This window comes from Protobothrops mucrosquamatus, unplaced genomic scaffold (genome assembly GCF_001527695.2).
Source record: "Protobothrops mucrosquamatus isolate PMUCROS unplaced genomic scaffold, P.Mucros_1.0 scaffold3326, whole genome shotgun sequence".
Classification (NCBI taxonomy): domain Eukaryota; kingdom Metazoa; phylum Chordata; class Lepidosauria; order Squamata; family Viperidae; genus Protobothrops; species Protobothrops mucrosquamatus.
The window spans coordinates 63518-82679 of NW_015389316.1; the positions used below are offsets into that span (position 1 = coordinate 63518).

Here is a 19162-nt window from a genome sequence, read left to right on the forward strand (position 1 = left end):
TCCAGCACCTTTTTTGATGGGTTTTTTTCAACTTTTGCATGAACTGTGCTACTCCCGCTATTGGCTTTTGAAAGCCAATAGGAATTGCTGCTGAGTGCACCAAAACACCCTGCTGGCAAACTTTGCACATGCAAGTTGTCTGTATTATTGTTGCAATGAATAAAATGTTTCTTTTATTTACGATATTTTTTTCTTCAATTTATTTGTGTCCTCCTTTTCATTTTAAAAAAGTTGGTCACCTTACTTTAAAAAGCTGTGGAAATATACTCACAAATAAGCCTAACCAATTTTTCAGGTGTATTTTGGCATCTAAAATTCTCAGCTTATCCTTGAGTATATGGTACGTATCTGGAGTGCAAAGGGTTGAGTCAGTCAACTAAGTCATTATCAATTGATGGTAATCATATGAACCCAATATGTACACAATCTAAAGGCATACGTGGACCTCCTTTTGCTAGATTTTCAGGTATTGATTCTTGCAATTCAATGTTAGGCTTTTGAGCAGCAGTATTTTAAGGACCTAATTCTAGCTTTTCTCCCAACACCTTCCTACAAGTCAATAACCTCCATGTATTTGTATACATATATTTGTGTAGGACCAACTTTAAAAATTAGTATGTAGTGGCAGCAATGGCTGTTGGCCTTGTTGAATATGAACATTGGAAGTTGTTTAAACATAACTAAGGGGCATCAAGTTTAAGACGTTCGCAAGTATCTTGCCAGATAAGGAATAATTAACTGGTTTTAGGTCACACATTAGATTTCATGGTTTCTCACATAGTCATCTTATGAGTGGCAGGATAAATTGCAAACTATCAGATGAATCCATAATGTTCCTATTCATGGGTAACAGATATTAGTAACAGCTGCCGATAAAAAAGCATTTGCTTGAATTTGACATTCAGAGGATCCTACTTAAATCCAGACTTAGTCATGCTTAAAGCAGGTCCACTGGAATCAATGGTTCCTACTTTAATCATGATACAAACCGATGTGTCCACCCCCAAAAATGTTCATAAATATCTATAAGATCAAATCTTTCAACTAGGCTAATTCCACTGACCTGAAAAAGTGTGTTCTGACAGGGACAGACTTCTTTTCAGTTTTGCTGTTTTCTCTAAAATACTTTTGTAGTTTAGTCAAGTAAGATTTGTCTGAGCAAAAGCTAAACCTGATTGTGATTTGTACAGGTACACACCATCATCACAACTTCGCAATCAAGAGGAAGCAAAAGAATGGCTGCGTTCGCATTCTGCAGGAGGTCTTCAGGACAATGTTGTCAATTCTCCATTTTCTTCTGGTTCCAGCATCACATCACCATCTGGGACTAGATTTAACTTCTCTCAGCTTGGTGAGTGTTTCCTTTCAACTCTGAAAAGTATAGCTGGCTTGAAAAAAGGTAAATTTAATTGGTGATCGATACTGATAAGCTGGTATGTGCTGATATAGAATGCCAATTGAAACATATCAAACCAGTATGCTCATTATGCACACAATTTTCTAATTTATAACTTAGAATTTTGGTGTGTCAGAGGAGTTTGCTTTTACATACAACATTTCTTTCAGATTTTTAGAGCCATGCAAGGTTTATGTTATATCTGAAAAACTATTCACTATTTTCACTAAGCTGGTTTTAAAACATTGCACATTATAATTGTTTTTTTTAAATGATTATTTTTTATTTTAGTTAATCTTCCCTATGAATGAATAACATCTATGATGGTTTGGCAGCCACTACATAAAGACTTGACTTGATAGAGTAATAGTTGTTAGATTGCTACAAAGCCTGAAAGAGATTCTTTGTTTTGATAAAAGCTTCAGTGAACTGCCCTTTTGATGCACACCCTGCTTCTAGACGCTGTCTGAGGGTTGTCATACTACGTTGAATTGACTGTTTCATGGCCTTCAATAGAAGATATTGCCACCAAAGCAAAACAGCCAAGTGAAATGAAATGACTCACTTCAGTGCTTCCCATTGGAGTGTCTTACTTTTCTGAATCTGGACAACATTTTAAAGTGAATTCCTCCAATGATCAGAACTGAATCTTTGTGAAACAAAACAGTTCAATTTTGCACAGCCCTAACTATTAGCTGGTACTAATAAGTTTGGACAGGAGCCAAAAATCAGAACAGAAGATGAATAGCTGCAAATGTATATCGTGAAACCCAAAAATGTATTACCATATCACCAATTCTATGATAAATATAACTTTTTAATGGATCAGCATTGCCTCTAAAATCTTACTTGCTTATTTTTCTTGGAACACTATCTTCTTTATTTGATAATGAAGATTTGCAATGTCATAACGGTACCAAATTACTTTATTGTGGAAAGGGGAGGATTCTGATCCAAGGAGTTTTAGCTTTGAGAGTATCCTCTCCAGTGACTCTCATTGACTTGATATTCTAACAATGTCTGACTTTGTGCCTGACTACCAGAATTTCAGTTACTATCTGTAATTTGATTACTATTCAGAATCAATAGAATAACATGGTTGGAGTAGGCATGTTGTACAAGATTCTTCCAAGACTTCATTTTCCACCTATCTGATTAACGCAGGACAAATTTTTCAGCAAGATTTTGTTAGAGACTACTACTCTTATGCTTATAGTAATAGTAATAGTTTGGTTTGTTCATTTCTGAAAGTAGCATAGCATGGATACAGATCTGTGAATTTCCTATCTCTGGTTTGCATTCTAGCGAGCCCCACCACAGCTGCCCAAATGAGCTTATCCAACCCAACCATGCTCCGGACACACAGTCTTTCTAACGCAGATGGCCCTTATGATCCTTACAATGACACCCGGTTCCGGAACAGCTCAATGTCACTGGATGAAAAGAGCAGGACAATGAGCCGTTCTGGGTCATTCCGGGATGGCTTTGAAGAGGGTAAGTGATCCAGTTCATTTTTTTCCCCAAAAAGTTAAATAGTGTATGCATATGGGAAGGAACTTGACAGAAAGTGTTTATTAATTGTTGATAAATATTTATTTCCTTTATATTTATGGAGAAAAGAAAAAAACAACTAAACACATATTTTGTTTTTACACAGTAGGCTTTGGATTCAATGAATGTCAATGTCAGAAAATAGGGTAGGAATCAATGCCACTGTTTTGCCTGAGTTGAAAAAAAAATGGTTCAAATAAATCAAGGAGATGAAAGCGTCAACACATTTGTAATTTTTAGATGTGAAAAGATCTGTGAAATAGTCCACAAAGCCTTAATGCTTCCCTTGAATGCACAAGATCTCTTTTTCAGACCTCCCATATTGCTTATCCCTGCTTTTAGCTTATCTAATATCACTGATTTCAAATAGTTACCTTTTTAGCTCATCTTTAAATTCCCTGGCAGAGATAGAAAAATCTTTTTTGTCCTAAAGGCTGCATTAAGTATACTGGGTCAGGGATGTGAATCAACTTGTTGTCAGTGATGGAATATTAGCTCAAATTAGGGGAACAAGGCTTGTGATAACTCTTCCTGGACCCAGAACCAGACATATCCTAGACTCCTCACACACAAGGAGTGCTCTGAGAATTTACCATGTCAAGCAACCTATCACCTTGAAGCAGCAACATCCTCTAAGTTGCCTTTACTCTTCCTAACAGTAAAGGTGAGAGGGAGCAAAGACTCTTGGCATTTAAAAAACAGAAGCACCTAAGTAGCATAGAAAAGGCCTGGATAGGAATATCTCCAAAGCACCAGAGGACAGGACAAGAAACAGTAGTTGGAAACTGAATGAGAGAAGCAACGTAGAATTAAGGAGAAACTTCCTGACAGTGAGGACAATTAACCAGTGGAACAGCTTGCCTCCAGAAATCGTGGGCGCTCCATCACTGGAGATTTTTAAGAAAAGGCTAGACAGTCACTTGTCTGAGATGGTGTAGGTTCTCCTGCTTAAGCGGGGGGCTGGACTAGAAGACCTGCAAGGTCCCTTCCAGCTCTATTCTAATATTGAGTTAGGCACATAAAACAGTAATTCCCACTTCCCACTTATCTGGCTTACTGACTGAAGTTCAGTAATGGAATTTCCTAGGTTAGTGATCTTTCTCTTCCCAGTCTTGTTTTTTCTACTATCAAATGAATGTGAATTGGTTGTGCCTAGTATTAGGGTAATGATTTCACTTGGAAAAAAAAGTAGATTTTCAAGATTTTCAAGATCTTGAAACTAGCTGTGGAACAAAAGACTATTTTTTGCTGACTCTTGATATTTTGTTCACTGAGCTCAGCACTTGGGTGACCAGTTGGTGGATTAACCAGGTCTGGTTTTTGTTAGAGGTAAAAAAATATTGTGAAGGTTCAAAAATAAATTGAGATTTTAATTGCCTAATTTAAGACCAGACTTTTCTTAGTATAGTCCTTAAATTTTATGTTTGTGACCTTTATGGATCAGAACAATTCTTTTTTACCATTTTACACAATTACAGGAACCATGAATATATGTTTTAGATGGAAATATGTGAATTTCTTGGGAAATTTGCATTCTATGAGAACTATAAATTTAATAAAAGAAAGAAAAGGAAAAATATAACAAATGAAATATGTATAATAATTATTCTACAAAATGGTCTGCCATTCTACATTGAATCAGATCTAGGAGTCCATTGTACTCTCTGCTTCTTGGCAATATAAAGATTTTTGAGGACTAATATAGAAAGAAAATGTCATCTTGCCTGTTAAACAGCTAGCTTTATTCTTTAAGGACTGGGGGATTAGCCATTTTGAAAGCAATAATATAGAAAGTGTTTCTGGAAAATAATACAATGTATTTTCAACTGTAGATATATATACAGAGTTTGGGTGCCATTTAGCTATGAATAGCTTTTGATACCAAAGCTAGATGAATTTATTTTAAATAATTCTATTTGTTTTTTAAGTGTAAATAAATAAATTTCTATATTAATATTTTAAAACTATTTTGTAAATCATTTTGTGAATATATTTGACAAAAATGTATTTTTTCCTAGGTTTTTTTTCCCCTTTAGGAAATATCAAAATATATTCCAATGTACTTTCTCTTACATTGCTGACTTACAATTAAATGAGTCTTTACCTAAACTAGTCACACCAAATATTCAATCTCCTTTATTTACGAAATCTTTTAACTCCCTTTTACTGTTTATGCTTCAGGCCGACAATATGGTGAAACTGGACTGGTCAGTTGAACCTTTACTTTGTCTGCTTCTCATCATCTTCTGTTCCATTTTCCATGCACTATCATAACCTTGCAATGTTTGAAATACAGCAGGCAGGCAAATATTTACATCCAAATAATGATTTTTTTAAAAGCTTGATTTTTTTGAGATCATTTTGAGCTACGGTCTGTATAATGCTTCCATTTATTTCAGCTTACCTTCTGATTCGTCTGCAAAGATTTATGTTCAGTAAATACGTTCATGACTGGTGATGCAATTTTTAAATAGGCTGCTGATGAAATGTGTAGCCCTTACGAACATCCGTAGTATGTATACTGCATCTGTAATAATCTGCTGTTGTTACTTATCATATATACACAAAAATACAATGGCTAATTGGTTTACTTATCTTTCCTATAGTGCATGGTTCATCTCTATCTTTGGTGTCAAGCACATCGTCTATTTACTCAACGGTGAGTGTCTTAACCACAATCAGTCTGTATGAAGTTGGCAGCAAAATAATAATAATAATAATGATGATGATGATGATGATGATGATGATGATGATGTAACAAATTTAGTTCATTAAATAGAACTATAGACTCTAGAGCAGGGGTCTTCAGACTTGGCCCTTTTATGACTTGTGGACTTCAACTCCCAGAATTCCTCAGCCAGCGTAGGTTGGACTGAGAGAGAAGGATTTGCTCAAACTATAAAGTGAGACTAGATTTGACTCCTCAGTTTTACTTTAACTCTGTAACAACCCCCCAATGTGGTATTTCTCAGCTAGTGTGTTCCAGCCATGTTGAAGATTCTGGAATTCCTAACCTATATTCAGGGAGTAGAAGTCCCAATTAAATTATGTATTGGATTAGGTCAGGGTTCTTCAAACTTGGCCCTTTTATGACTTGTGGACTTCAACTCCCAGAATTCCTTAGCCAGGCATGCCTGGCTGAGGAATTCTGGGAGTTGAAGTCCACAAGTCATAAAAGGGCCAAGTTTGAAGAACCCTGCCGTAGAGCTCAAACTAGAACAAGGAATGGAATAATTGTTCCCTCAAGGAACTTCCATGCTTTGTTGTATTCCTATCCTTTGATTTCTATAAGATGGATGAAAATCCTATGAAATCAGTGGATGGGGAAACTGTGGCTGACAAATTACTGAATCCAAGTCCCCTTGGACTTAGAACTATCAAAGCAGAAGTCACATAGGGAACTACATAAGCTCTTCTATTTGTTTTATGTAATATAGCAGTTTCAAATAAAACATTACCTAGTGAAAAGTGGATGTCTTTAGCTTACAAAAAGTGCTCTTTAAGAGAAGTACACATTGCTAATTGGCCAGCAGCCTAACATAATTTGCCACCAATCAAGAGGAACGTGTCCCATATGATAAGCTCCTGTATTCATTAGTACAGCTATCTGTAACTACAGAATTGGAACAGAAAATAATCAATGAAATCAGTATTTCTTTTTGTTAAATTTTAAGCCCTAACTCCTATAACACATCGTGGAACAGCTTAGCAGGAAAGACAAAAAACAATGAACTCAAGTTTTTTGTACATCAGGGAAAAAAAATTCTAAGAGTATTTTTTTAAAAAATTGTGACTGCTGCATTTACTGACATTATGGAATAGAATGCAATAATATTATTTATAATAATACTTTAATGTTTCTATTTTCATATAAGAACTGCACATCACAAATATTATTAAATGGTACATTAATAAAATTAATATATGGTTTGGACAACCTTTTTATCACATAGCTGAATAAAAGTTGTTTTGAACTCAAATGAGGTGAAGTGTTTTGAATGACAGATTATTGGTAGGCAGAACAGTTAAATGGACGTTTCAAATAAGAATCTCATTTTTTTCCCCCATAGCCTGAAGAAAAATGTCAGTCAGAGGTAAGGAGGATTTTGTTTTTCTTAAAATTACTAAACTCAGTGACAGGTCTCATTTTAAATGTTTAGATAATTGGATATGATATTTCATTTTTTTAAAAATCAGTGAGGCTAATATAGTGGCTTCTTAAAGTATTTATTAATTCTCTTAATATAAATCTCTTTCACTAACTTTATTGGCATACCTTCCAATGTGTATTGTGCTGTACACATTGAATTACTGCATGTACCAATGCTTCAGCTACAGGAATGGACTGGATTATATCCAAAACATTCTTGCATATTTATATTCATTGCTGTTGATCCTTCATCACATATGTAGTTGGCTTTGACTTAAAATATATTCTTGTTCAAAATGACTATTACAACTAAAAAGTTCATAACCCGCTGTAGATTTGTTCAGTCCTGGCTTGTTGTTATAATCTTTTCCCTGCTGGAAACTTCGTCAACCTTCTTCCTCCCTCCTTCCTCCTTCAAAAATTTAAGCAAACTATCTTTTAAGAATCACCAGCAGTTAAGCAGCATACTGCAGTTAAGCACCTGGTTATATTTATCAGTAACTTGTGAAGAGAGACATCTCCAGCAGTGTAATATTTGTATCATTCTTTTCTTTTGTTTGAATATGCTCATTTTTCAAATGCTCAATAAATTTTGCTCTGTATCCTGTTATCTGAGCTGAACCACGTGGGCCTAGCATTAGTGGGTGGAAATATTGTTTGGATGTTATTTTTGCATTTTATATAAAGAATGAGTGTGGAGAACTCCTGGACAGTTGTTTGCTGATAGGCAGTGCATATTGAATTGAATGAATTGAGAGTAATACTATTTTTTTTATTTAATATTTTTTTATTTTTTAAACCAACAAAACAAAACATAACACACATACACACACAGTGTATACTCCTCCCTTTTTTTTTAACAGCAATTTCGTAATGGTAATCTTCTATTATTTACATTTTCCCCCCTTATTCTTCTTTAGAATATTTGTCCTTGTTGTCCCGTTGTTTTTATTATACACACATTTTCCACTTTTGACCTTTCCACCTTTATTCTCCTCTATTATTTCTAGTCTCCAAGCAGTCATACCACTTGTTCCATATTAGATAGTACTCTGTGTCTTCCTTTTCTTTTATCTCTTTTGTTAATTTGTCCATCTCAGCACAGTCCAGGATTTTTCTTATCACTTCTTCCCCTGATGGTATATTCTCATTTTTCCAGAACTGTGTGTATGCTATTCTTGCTGCCGTTGTTATATGTAGAATTAAGTACCGTATTTCTTTACTATATTTTCTGTTTAAAATACCCAGCAAAAAATACTATTAATCTAGTGCATGATGTAATTTAACCCGAATAACGTTGAATCATAATAATTAATCTTTTTGCTGGCTACATTCCTATGTAAACTTTTAAGAAGATCTATAAGTGCAGTTTGCTAATACTTAGGTAATATTTACCCAGTATTTAGAAAACTAGACTTTTCATCTGTATCTCTTTCTCTGATCAAATATTTCTGAAAGCAGCTAACAAAAGGACAATATATCTCCATAAAAGTTAAAACAAGTCTTCAAATTAGTAAATGGAGTACACTGCTAAAACCATCATAGTTTGTTTAAGCAATTGTTTAAGCAATAGCAGTTTTATAAATAACAAGTCACATTTAGTCCAAAACAAATAAATACATCTTAGTCCATCATTGTGTCTGAACCAAGTTAGTAAAGTAAATGGAAAACAACGATTACCAACAGAATAAATAACAGTAGAAATCAGCTGTACAAAATCGATGCCATAGTGCCAAAGGCATTATTTGCAGTAGTTGAGCCAATGATGATGGGTTTCATTATAACTGTGCCAATATTGTGTCTTCAAAATTGTCCAGAAGTTATATAGGGTGTGTGTGTGTTGAAGATCTTGTTAAACAAAACATTATATTTTGAAATATAATGTTTAGATTCGCAAGCTAAGGAGGGAATTGGATGCATCCCAGGAGAAAGTTTCAGCTCTGACAACCCAGTTGACTGCCAACGTGAGTACAGTTCAGAGAGACAGAAACTGATAATGAATGGTTTAAAAAAAATGATCTAAAACAGGGGTGTCAAACTGCCGGTCCGCACTCCGGACGTGTCAGGAGGAAACCGCGCCCACCCCATTGCCGGCAATGGGGAAAAAGTTCCGATACATCGCGCGACGTCATGTGATGTCGCGAGTTTGACATGTCTGATCTAAAATATTATATAGCTTTAGATAGATATCTTTGTAAAAGAAAGGAAGAACTTGCTTCAGTGACTAAAAACATTCATTTTAGATTTTTTGCATTATGGTAGTTGCTCATTGTTTTGAAGAAACAAATATCTTTTGGGAAGCTAGTATGTGGCAACATGTCAGGATCTACAAATGTTTAGGCAGTATGAAGCCTGTATTTTTGTAATGTACATGTTTCTGTGTGTTGACTTTAATCTTAAATGTTGGCATGCATTGCAATTGTTGTAATTCCAAACATGAAAATTTGGGGATCAGCTTTTCTCTTTTTTTCTTCCTTTCTTTGTAATGGAAGAAATCAATCTTTTTTCTTAATGGATGACTTAGCTTCTTTTCCTGAAATGACCAGGGAACATTCAGTGCAATACTATATTTCTGTAAAATTAGCTTGTTCACATGACTTTTCTTTCACAAAAAAAAGTGTTTGACATTCCATATATGACTAGGGTTTTGATCAAGCTGGCACAGCTGTTGAATAAGATCTGAATTTATGTCACCTAAGAGTTTGTCTATAAAATAGTTTGGAACCAACTCATCCAAAAAGATGTGTTTCTAAATATATATCCTGCCCCCCAAGTATGTATATAGCACTCAGGTTGGCTAAATGTGGGGAAAATATTGCAACTAATGCTATTTTGATGAATATTTACCATGAATTTAACATTCCTCTCATGCACTAAACCAGTGTTTTCCAACCTTAGCAATTTCTAAGTGTATGGACTTCAACTCCCAGAATTCTCATTAGGGGCCATACTGACCATAGAATTCTGGGGTATGAGTGCCACATATCCGAAAATTGCTAAAGTTGGGAAGCAGTACACCAAGCAGAGATGACTCACTGCTATTTTGCTATGAAATACTTAGGTGTAAGGCTTAGCCATAGTATATATGTAGGAATATTTTATTAAGGTTGCTACTATTCAAAGGTGTAATTAATATCTTGTCTTTTTTAAAGAAAAAAAGGACAGATGGAATAATTGCCCAATAGTAAACAATTTTTTGGCTTCACATCACAAAAGTCAGAAATTTGATTTTATCTTAAAAGCTCCCCCCCCCATTTCATTTTGAAATGAAAACCTTTGAGAGTATTTGATATAGTTGGCACATTTTTTTTCAAACAAGAATGATTCGCTCCAGTATTTTTAAATAAACATTTTAGCTGTATAATACTTGTACTCTGTGCTAAGCTTGTTTTGTTTTCTGCCATTTTTCTCACAGTCTCAGTCTAGTTTGTTTTTACAGCAGCGGACAGAAGTTAAAGCCACATATCCCAATGTTTCCATCTTCTTTATGGTTGTTTTCACTGTAAATGTGAGGACAGATGCTGATGGGTAATTGCAGAAAACTTACTATACCACATAATCATTAAAAAAAAGAACTGGGTTAGAGGAAAAAGCTGCCATTCTAGTGTTTCTCTCAAAGTGTAGATTTCAATTCCAGGAATTCTCCAGCCAACCATGCTGGCTGGGCAATTCTGGGAACTAACGTTCATATTTCTTGTGGAGTTTAAATTGTGTAGTTCTTAGCCCACTGTTCTGTTGGTACCACCTTAAAATTTCTAAGTTTGAGAAACATTGCTTTAGACAGGGGTAGGCAACCTTGGCTCTTTTATGACTCGTGGACTTCAACTCCCAGAATTCCTGAGCCGACTGGCTCAGGAATTCTGAGAGTTGAAGTCCACGAGTCATAAAAGAGCCAAGGTTGCCTACCCCTGGCTTTAGACATTGTTTCAGAGATGTATGTATATATCAGACCTAGTATTAGCACCCTGCATTGATCTCTAACTATGCAACAGCATAATGTGAAGCTCTTATTAGTTGGAACAGGTGCCACAGCTCTAAATAAGGAATTGTGGAAAGTTGTTCCTTGTTCCTTGGTTATTAGTGCTATCCATTCAAGAGGTGTATAGTTAGTTGGTATTGAGCTATTTGATTTTGTTCCCACATCTCAAGTGTCTATATTGGGTTTGTAAATCACAATTGCAGCAGAGTGGATCCATCTGTGGATTATCAAGTATGCTGTGCAGTATTTTACATTTTTTTTAAAGCAGATAAGCTCACAATCAACTGGATCCTATAATTTAATTTACAGGCTCACCTTGTGGCAGCATTTGAGCAGAGCCTAGGAAACATGACCATTAGACTGCAAAGTCTCACCATGACTGCAGAACAGAAGGCAAGTTTGACATTCCCTTATTTATTTTCCACGAATAATGATTCCAAAATTGATGTTTTGAAATTGAGTTCATTGTAAGGGATGACTTTGAGATCAACTTAGCAAGCAAAGTAAAACTTTCCTCAGCACATGCCAGCATTCTGATTTTCTCTTTTGCCAGTAATCAATGTATAAAACTTTCCCGGAAGAAAGAATGTAAGAGATTGTTGACCATTTATCTGAGCTATTCATGTCAGCCCAGGTTTCTAATTACCATTCACAGAGTTTTTTTACAATCCACATTTTCTTGACATTCTCTCTTCAATTCTAGAAAATTAGCATTTCAGGACTTATGTACATTAGAGAGTAAGCAAAAATATTAGACTAATAATAAAGCCAAAAATATCTTTCAGTTTCAGTTGCATCCCATTCAACTGTAGCCAAATAGCTTACAGTTTCCAGATGGTTTCTTATTTAAAAAGTTTACATAAAGGGAGATAGGTTTAGGTCTGAAATACAGTACAACAACACTAAATGATTCCATCCGGGCAATATTACAATTGTATTGCGTTTTTCTATATCTATAGAAACAATCCTAGCTATAAATAATACATTTCTCATATTTTCTATCTACTATGTTTTAAATCTAAATCAAGAATATTTTCTGTAGAACAGTAGACCTATCATAAAAGTAAACATAAAAAATATATGTATTCAGAACTGAGTCTTTAGATAATTTTAGTGTTACATTTTTTTCCCTTTGATGCCATTTGGGATAATAGAATCATCTAATTGTGCAATCCTAGACTTGTCAGCTGAGATGTCAAGTCCCACGGAATTTAAGAAAGGCTAGTGAATAGGTGACTGTTCTCCAATACATTTAGAAGCCGTAGTTTTGGTTAAAGCATCTAAAATTGAATAAAGCTTTACCATCAATGCCTTCTCATCAACACAGTTTATAAGTGTAAAATTGAATTGTTTCTGTGAAATGAGAACTGTACTTTATTACTCTCTAGTCGTACCTGATCAGTCAGATCAAAATACCAACAATCCCTGACTATTTGGAAAGATGTTAAGCTGGCTTGTTGCTCAGAGACCAGCTGCAGATTTACCAGAGTGTTAAAACATTTTTCCAGCTAATTGATTGTACTTATTGAAACCTTCAGTGTGTGTTTTTTTTATGCTTGTTTTCTTCATGCTTCAGGATTCTGAATTGAATGAGTTAAGGAAAACAATTGAATTACTGAAAAAACAAAATGCTGCTGCTCAGGCTGCCATTAATGGAGTAATTAACACACCTGAGCTCACCTGCAAAGGTAAAGAATCCCAAATACAATCTTTACTTTCAATAACAAGGTAGCACTCGGAGGACATTTCAGCCTCTTGATAATAGCTGATGCAAAGTTCTTTCCTAGAGACAGATAATTATCAAACAATCTTGAAAGAGTCTCTCATGAAATAGGAAGCCTGTATTTGTCAATAATCAGATGTTATATTTTTGTATATATTATATCATACCCTGCTGAGCACTAAGGTGGCTAACCAAAATCAACAAACCAAAATCAGGATATAAAAAGTTGAGTGTAGTTATAATATATGTTTAAATTATCTTTAATTTCCCCCCCTAATCCTTTTAACACTAAAAAGAATAGCTGAATTATTTAATAGTTAAAAGTATGACATTATTATTAGCATACCATAGTTTTAAGTAGTTATAGATTTTTAAAAAACAACAACCCAACAGCTATAGTTTTATAGTAAACAGTATTCAGATACTGTACATGAACTGCACTAATACCAGACAGTGTAAGCTTGATCAAAACTACAAATATCTGCAAAAAGAAAAACAAAAGGTGGAGATAATTACAAATTGTCTTCCCACTCTTTGCCATGCTTACCTGCCTGCCTGTTATACTGCAGTCTTTCATGGGCATTGCCATTTGTCCTTTCATTGCTATGATAATCTTACACAATGTTCAGAATTGGTCTGGTTTTTTCATTCTCCTTAATTAGTGCTGTTTTTCTAGTCTAACGCCTGTGATTCCATGGTGTGAAATGGCAGGCAGGTGAGAAACAGTGTGTAACAACGCAAATTCCACCTCTTGCATGTGACCGTAGGACCCAAGAACAAAAGGGATGAACTTGTGTTATGATATCACAGAGTACATTTCGTCATTTCAGACTTACTGTGGTTAGCTGTAGATGCCTCTGAAAGCCTCTTCTTTTTCCAATGACATCATCCCCTTACCACTACTGTCTGTCATAGATAATTATGGATGAGAAACCGAGTTAAGTGTAATAAAAGAAATGTCAGTTGAAAAAGTACAGTGTAAAACTCCTAGCTCTTTGGATTGTTTATGGGGGGAAAATATATAAACAATAAGGATTGCAGAAGGCAATAAGATGCAGCAATAGAAAACATATGGAGTAGAGGAGAAAGGGCAAATGTTATGTCCAAATGTCTATAAGCATGTTTAAATTAATATTTAGGAAGTGGTGGAAGTACCCAGACCACTGACTTGCGGATCAGAAGACAACATTCTTCAGACAGCGTCTCTAGCATTAACAGTGCTACTAGTCATTCCAGTGTGGGAAGCAATATAGAGTGTGATTCTAAGAAAAAGAAGAGAAAAAACTGGGTATGTTTGAATAATGTCTTCCAGTGAATAAAGCGTGTTTCCTTGAATATACCAAAGCGTCTTACATAAGGAGCCAAATAGTAAAAGATTGTCCTGAGCTGTGATGATAGATTAGAGCAGGGGTGTCAAACTCGCAACGTCATGTAACATATCGTGACTTTTTTTCCCATTGCCGGCAATGGGGTGGGCACGGTTTCGCCATGATGCATGTGGCCGGTGGGCCGGCAGTTTGACACCCCTGTATTAGAGTCATTCATTACAGGAAGACCTCGACTTACAACAGTTCATTTAGTGACCGTTCAAAGCTTACAATGGCACTGAAAAAAACTTACAACCATTTTTCACGCTTATGACTGCTGCAGCATCCCCATGGTCACATGATCAAAGTTCAGGTGCTTGGCAACTGATTCATATTTATGATGGTGGCAGTGTCCTGGGGTCATGTGATCCCTTTTTGCAATCTTCTGAGCAAAGTCAATGGGGAGGCCAGATTCATTTTGCACCCGTGTTACTAACTTAACAACTACAGTGATTCATTTAACAACTGTGGCAAGAAAGGTCACAAAATGGGGCAGCAGTCTTGCTTAGTAACAGAAATGTTGGGGTTAATTGTGGTTGTAAGTCGAGGACTACCTGTGGATATTTTTACTGTGTCTCATGAGGACTGGGGTGGGGGGCAGAATTGGATCTCTGATCTGGGGGTTTCCTTTTATTTTTTTGCAATCATGTAGTATTTTACATAGCATGGCCAAAAGCAGCCTACAGGAGACAACCTATTTTACTGGCAAAGTGTGTGAAGGAAGAGTTAAACACACAATCACACACTTCATTATTATTTCTTTGTATCCTGCCTTTATTGTTTTTATAAATAACAAGGTGGCAAAAATATCCAACACATCTTTCTCTTCCTATTTTCCCCACAACAACCCTGTGAGGTAAGTTGGGCTGAGAGTGACTGACCCAAGGTCAGCTGGCTTTCATGGCTAAGACAGAACTAGAGCTTAGAGTCTCTGGCTTTCTAGCCTGGCGCCTTAACCACTAAACCAAACAGGCTCTCGTATGCCTGTATATTGTTCCAGATAAATTGTGCTTGGAAGGGTGACAAAGGGGCAAGCAATCTAAAGAATATGTAAGTTGAAAATCTTAGTTTTTGTAACATATTTTACAAGAGTTACCCAGGCACAGAGATCCAAAAATCACATTTCTGTTACAGAAGAAATATATATACAACTAAAGCTCTCATATCTGTAACCTTTAACTGGGTGAAATGGTGTGTCATAGGACAGGGGTCCCCAATCCCCAGTCCGTGGCCCACAGCCTGTTCAGAACTGGGCCGTGGAAATGGTGGAAGAATGTGTGCGTCCACACAAACCTGCATTTGTGAAAGCGGCGCATGCAAAACCATCTGCTCTCCCCCCTCCCTTGCCACCGCCACCTCCATCGTTCTGCCGAGCCAGAAAGATTGGGGACCGCTGACGTAGGTCAAAATATTTCCAACCAAAACACAAGAGAGCCTGTTTGGTCTTGTAGTGGCTAGCTAGAAACTGGGAGACTGCAAATTCTAGTCCCGCCTCAGCCATGAAAGCCAGCTGGGTGACCTTGGACCAGTCACTCTCAGCCCAACTTACCTCACAGGGTTGTTGTAGTGGGGGAAAATAGGAGGAGGAAGTTGTGTTGGATATGTTTGCCACCTTGAATTATTTGTAAAAATAATAAAGGTGGGGTACAAATAAAAAAATAAATACTTCAAATTGGCTAACCTACAGAATGTTGGGACCTGTTACTCCCATAGGAATAATATTTTGGAAGGTTCTTGCCGTTACATCTATGGAAATGACACGGTACTGTTACCGCTCGACCATGGTCTTCTGATCCTCATTTACACCATTCCTGACACCTTGCCACAAATTAATAGGAAAGCCTGGGAAGCTTGTAGGGAAAAAGTCAGTGGGGATCACAAAATAGCAGCTGACGGAAACATGGCAGCAGGTTTGGATTAGCACTCTGTGTTTAAGACATACAGTATGTGAGAGGACAACCTAATGGGTCATGGGTTGTCTACGTTTGCTTTAAATGTAAATCAGTTGATATAATTTAGCACACAAATTGCAATTTGTAGTCATGATTGAGATAAAATGTTTAGCAATTAGACAAAAGCTAACAGTCTTTTCAGGTAGTGGATACCGTGCAATTTTGTATAATGACAGCTATCCACAAAGTTATTAATTATAATCTATGAAAAAACACAAAATTTAAAAAATTGCTAAATCTTGCAAGAATTTTTCTGTTTTAATTCCAAAATCTCATGAATGATATTGATGACCTTGCCCCAAAAATACAGGAATCTCCTGAGATTTTAAGATTTTATGATATTTTGGTCATTTTAATTTTGTGATTATTTTTGTGGCTTCATTGTATGTTATGTAACACACACTGTGTTAGCTGATAAGACAAAACTAATATCTGTGTATTGAATAAAGTTCAACTTTTGAGCAAGTATTAGTTACATTTATTATTCCCATGGAGCCCGTTTTAGCTATTGTTGTAAATTGTGAAGCCAAAATATTTATCATTAAACTTAACTTGTGATGGAGAAGCTACTTTGTAATATTTTTAAATCCTGTTTCTTCATTGGTCATGATTTCTATTATGCAAAGTCCCTTGTGCTAGAAGTACTTGTTGTTTGAACTAAAGCTCTTACTTCCTACAGTCTATCTAAATGGTCAGATTCTGAGTTGTGTCCAAATAAACCATGCACTATCCCAAATGAATTTAAAAATCCAAACAATAATTGAAAACTAACATTATTGCAGAAATTATTTAGCTCACTAATTTTTCAACATATTTTGGCCTTCAAAATAGTTATACTAAAAGTCTGTTTTTGATAACTTGAAGACACTTTACCACCAGATCATGTGGTAATCTCCCTTGGCCCTCGATCTGGAGATTTTAGGATTGTCTGAAGTTGTTTTTACCAAAGAGTCTTTTCCTTAAATTTAAGGACATCAAATAAAATGTTTATATTCTAGAGCAGAGAATAACTTCCATAATGGTTGAGGAGGCAAAATGGAAAAGATACATACTGTATGTAGGCCTAATTTTGCTAAGCATAATATTAAGATCTGTTTTTCCTGCACCATAACACTTTTCAACATGTGGAGGAGATCAGGTTTGTTCTTCTAGACCAGGGGTGTCAAACTGCCGGCCCGTGGGCTGGACGCATAACGAGGAAACCGCACCCATTGCCAGCAATGGGAAAAAAGTTCCGATACATTGCGCGACGTCACGTGACATCGCGAGTTTGATATGTCTGTTCTAGACATATTATAGATTAGTGTATTAAACTAATGGTGGGTGAGGGACACATCACGGTTACAACTTTGAACATATCATGTCATAACCTTATCAGGATCTCCAATCATTTATATAAATCCTCCCAAGACCATAGTTAATCACTCTTGAGGAAAAAATAAGAGAGCTTTTAGGTAAAAATGTATTTATCATCCTTTTTCTGGATTTAGTGAAGTTCAGATAACTGTATACATTTAAACAATAACCCATATGTCAACTATTTAGGTGTACAAAAACATCCCGGTCATACATTAAAAGGAAAGAAAAAAATTGACTATGGTAGTGTAATTATTTGTGTCCGCTTTGTGGGAGCAGAGGGGTAATATTTGTCTGAGCAATCCAGTGCTTTCCCTGTCTTTGGCTTTATCTGTTAAAACTTGTCTTTTTTTCCTTCCCCTTCCCTTTCTGCTTGCACTTCCTGTGGCAGGTCAATGAGGTAAGGAAGATATATCTTAAATAAGCTAACTCATCCATTAACTGTATCTGCATCAGTGTCTGTCTGAGCCATGTCACCTCATAACTGCAGCCTCTCATAACATCTTAATAAAACAACCCTTGGGATAAAAAGAGGTTGGAGTAGGTCTTGTTTATTAAAAAAAAAAAAAGGTGGGAGGTGGGAGAATGCTTCCAAACAGCACTTGTCATTACCAGCACTCATTAGCAAAGCAACTCAGAGGAAAGAATTAGGAAGGAATTATTTCTGTTGTTAAGTTTGCACTGCTACCAAATGGAATGACTTGGTAACCTTTTATTTTAAGTGTCGCATGTTAGCTCTTCTCTCTTTTGTTCTTTATTGTCATAAAGCATTTTCCCTCACATCCATTATGTGTTTACTTTGCTCTTTTCTTTTCAGCTACGCAGTTCTTTCAAGCAAGCTTTTGGAAAAAAGAAGTCCCCCAAATCAGCATCTTCTCACTCCGACATTGAGGAGATGACAGATTGCTCATTGCCTTCTTCACCGAAATTGCCACACAATGGTACAGTGGTATCTACGCCATTACTCAGAACTTCACATTCCAATTCCCTGTAAGTTGAATCCATCAGCAAAAACACTTGCATTTCTTTTTAACATTGTAACATTACACTATAACAAATTTAAGTCTCATTTTTCTGGAGATTCGTCTGGTTCAAGTAGATTTTCTTCATCATAACTTCTTTGCTTTTCATATCAGTTTATCTCCAGACCTTGTATCTCTTGGAGTATTTGCTTCCTCATTCCCCCCCTCCCCCCATTTGCCTCAGTTTTAAAACTTCATTCAACTTATGAAGAAATTGCTGCAATATTTTATTAAGATTTTCTCCTTGTTATTTCAGGGATGAATATGTGCATGTATTTCTCTCTTTGTGTCATTTCTCTCACTTAAACTACTTCAAGGCTAAAGTAAATTCAATCATTTTTAACTTCTTTGCATCATTATTCTTCCCAGCTGATAAAATCCCTATATCACTTTTCGTACTGTAGTTGCAAACAGCAGTTGAACAAAACGTTGCTGACATCTTCAATATTTGATAATGGGCAATTTTCACTTCCAGGCATTGAAGCACAAAATATAAATTTCTGCAAATAGCTCACTTTTAAAATTAAGAATATTTTTTTTAAAAAAAAACTTTAGAAATGACATCTTCATGTTTAGATTTTTTCAGTAATATACTGTACATGTAAGATATTTGAAATTGAATCTAACTATAAAGTGGAAATACGTTTGACTGTTTCCTTATTTGCC

The 19162-nt window shown here is 35.8% G+C and overlaps 1 protein-coding gene across 1 annotated transcript in view; it reads left to right on the forward strand.

Annotated features, from left to right (window-relative positions):
• Positions 1-19162, forward strand: part of NAV2 (neuron navigator 2) — a gene marked incomplete at its 3' end in the record, with an annotated part of 51834 nt that overhangs the window by 19107 nt on the left and 13565 nt on the right. The window contains exons 7-15 of the mRNA XM_029286325.1: positions 1191-1351; positions 2702-2890; positions 5554-5606; positions 7018-7041; positions 8987-9061; positions 11386-11469; positions 12653-12764; positions 13939-14087; positions 18292-18464. Coding sequence (XP_029142158.1) covers positions 1191-1351; positions 2702-2890; positions 5554-5606; positions 7018-7041; positions 8987-9061; positions 11386-11469; positions 12653-12764; positions 13939-14087; positions 18292-18464 — 1020 coding nt within the window. The remainder of the gene's footprint in view (positions 1-1190; positions 1352-2701; positions 2891-5553; positions 5607-7017; positions 7042-8986; positions 9062-11385; positions 11470-12652; positions 12765-13938; positions 14088-18291; positions 18465-19162) is intronic.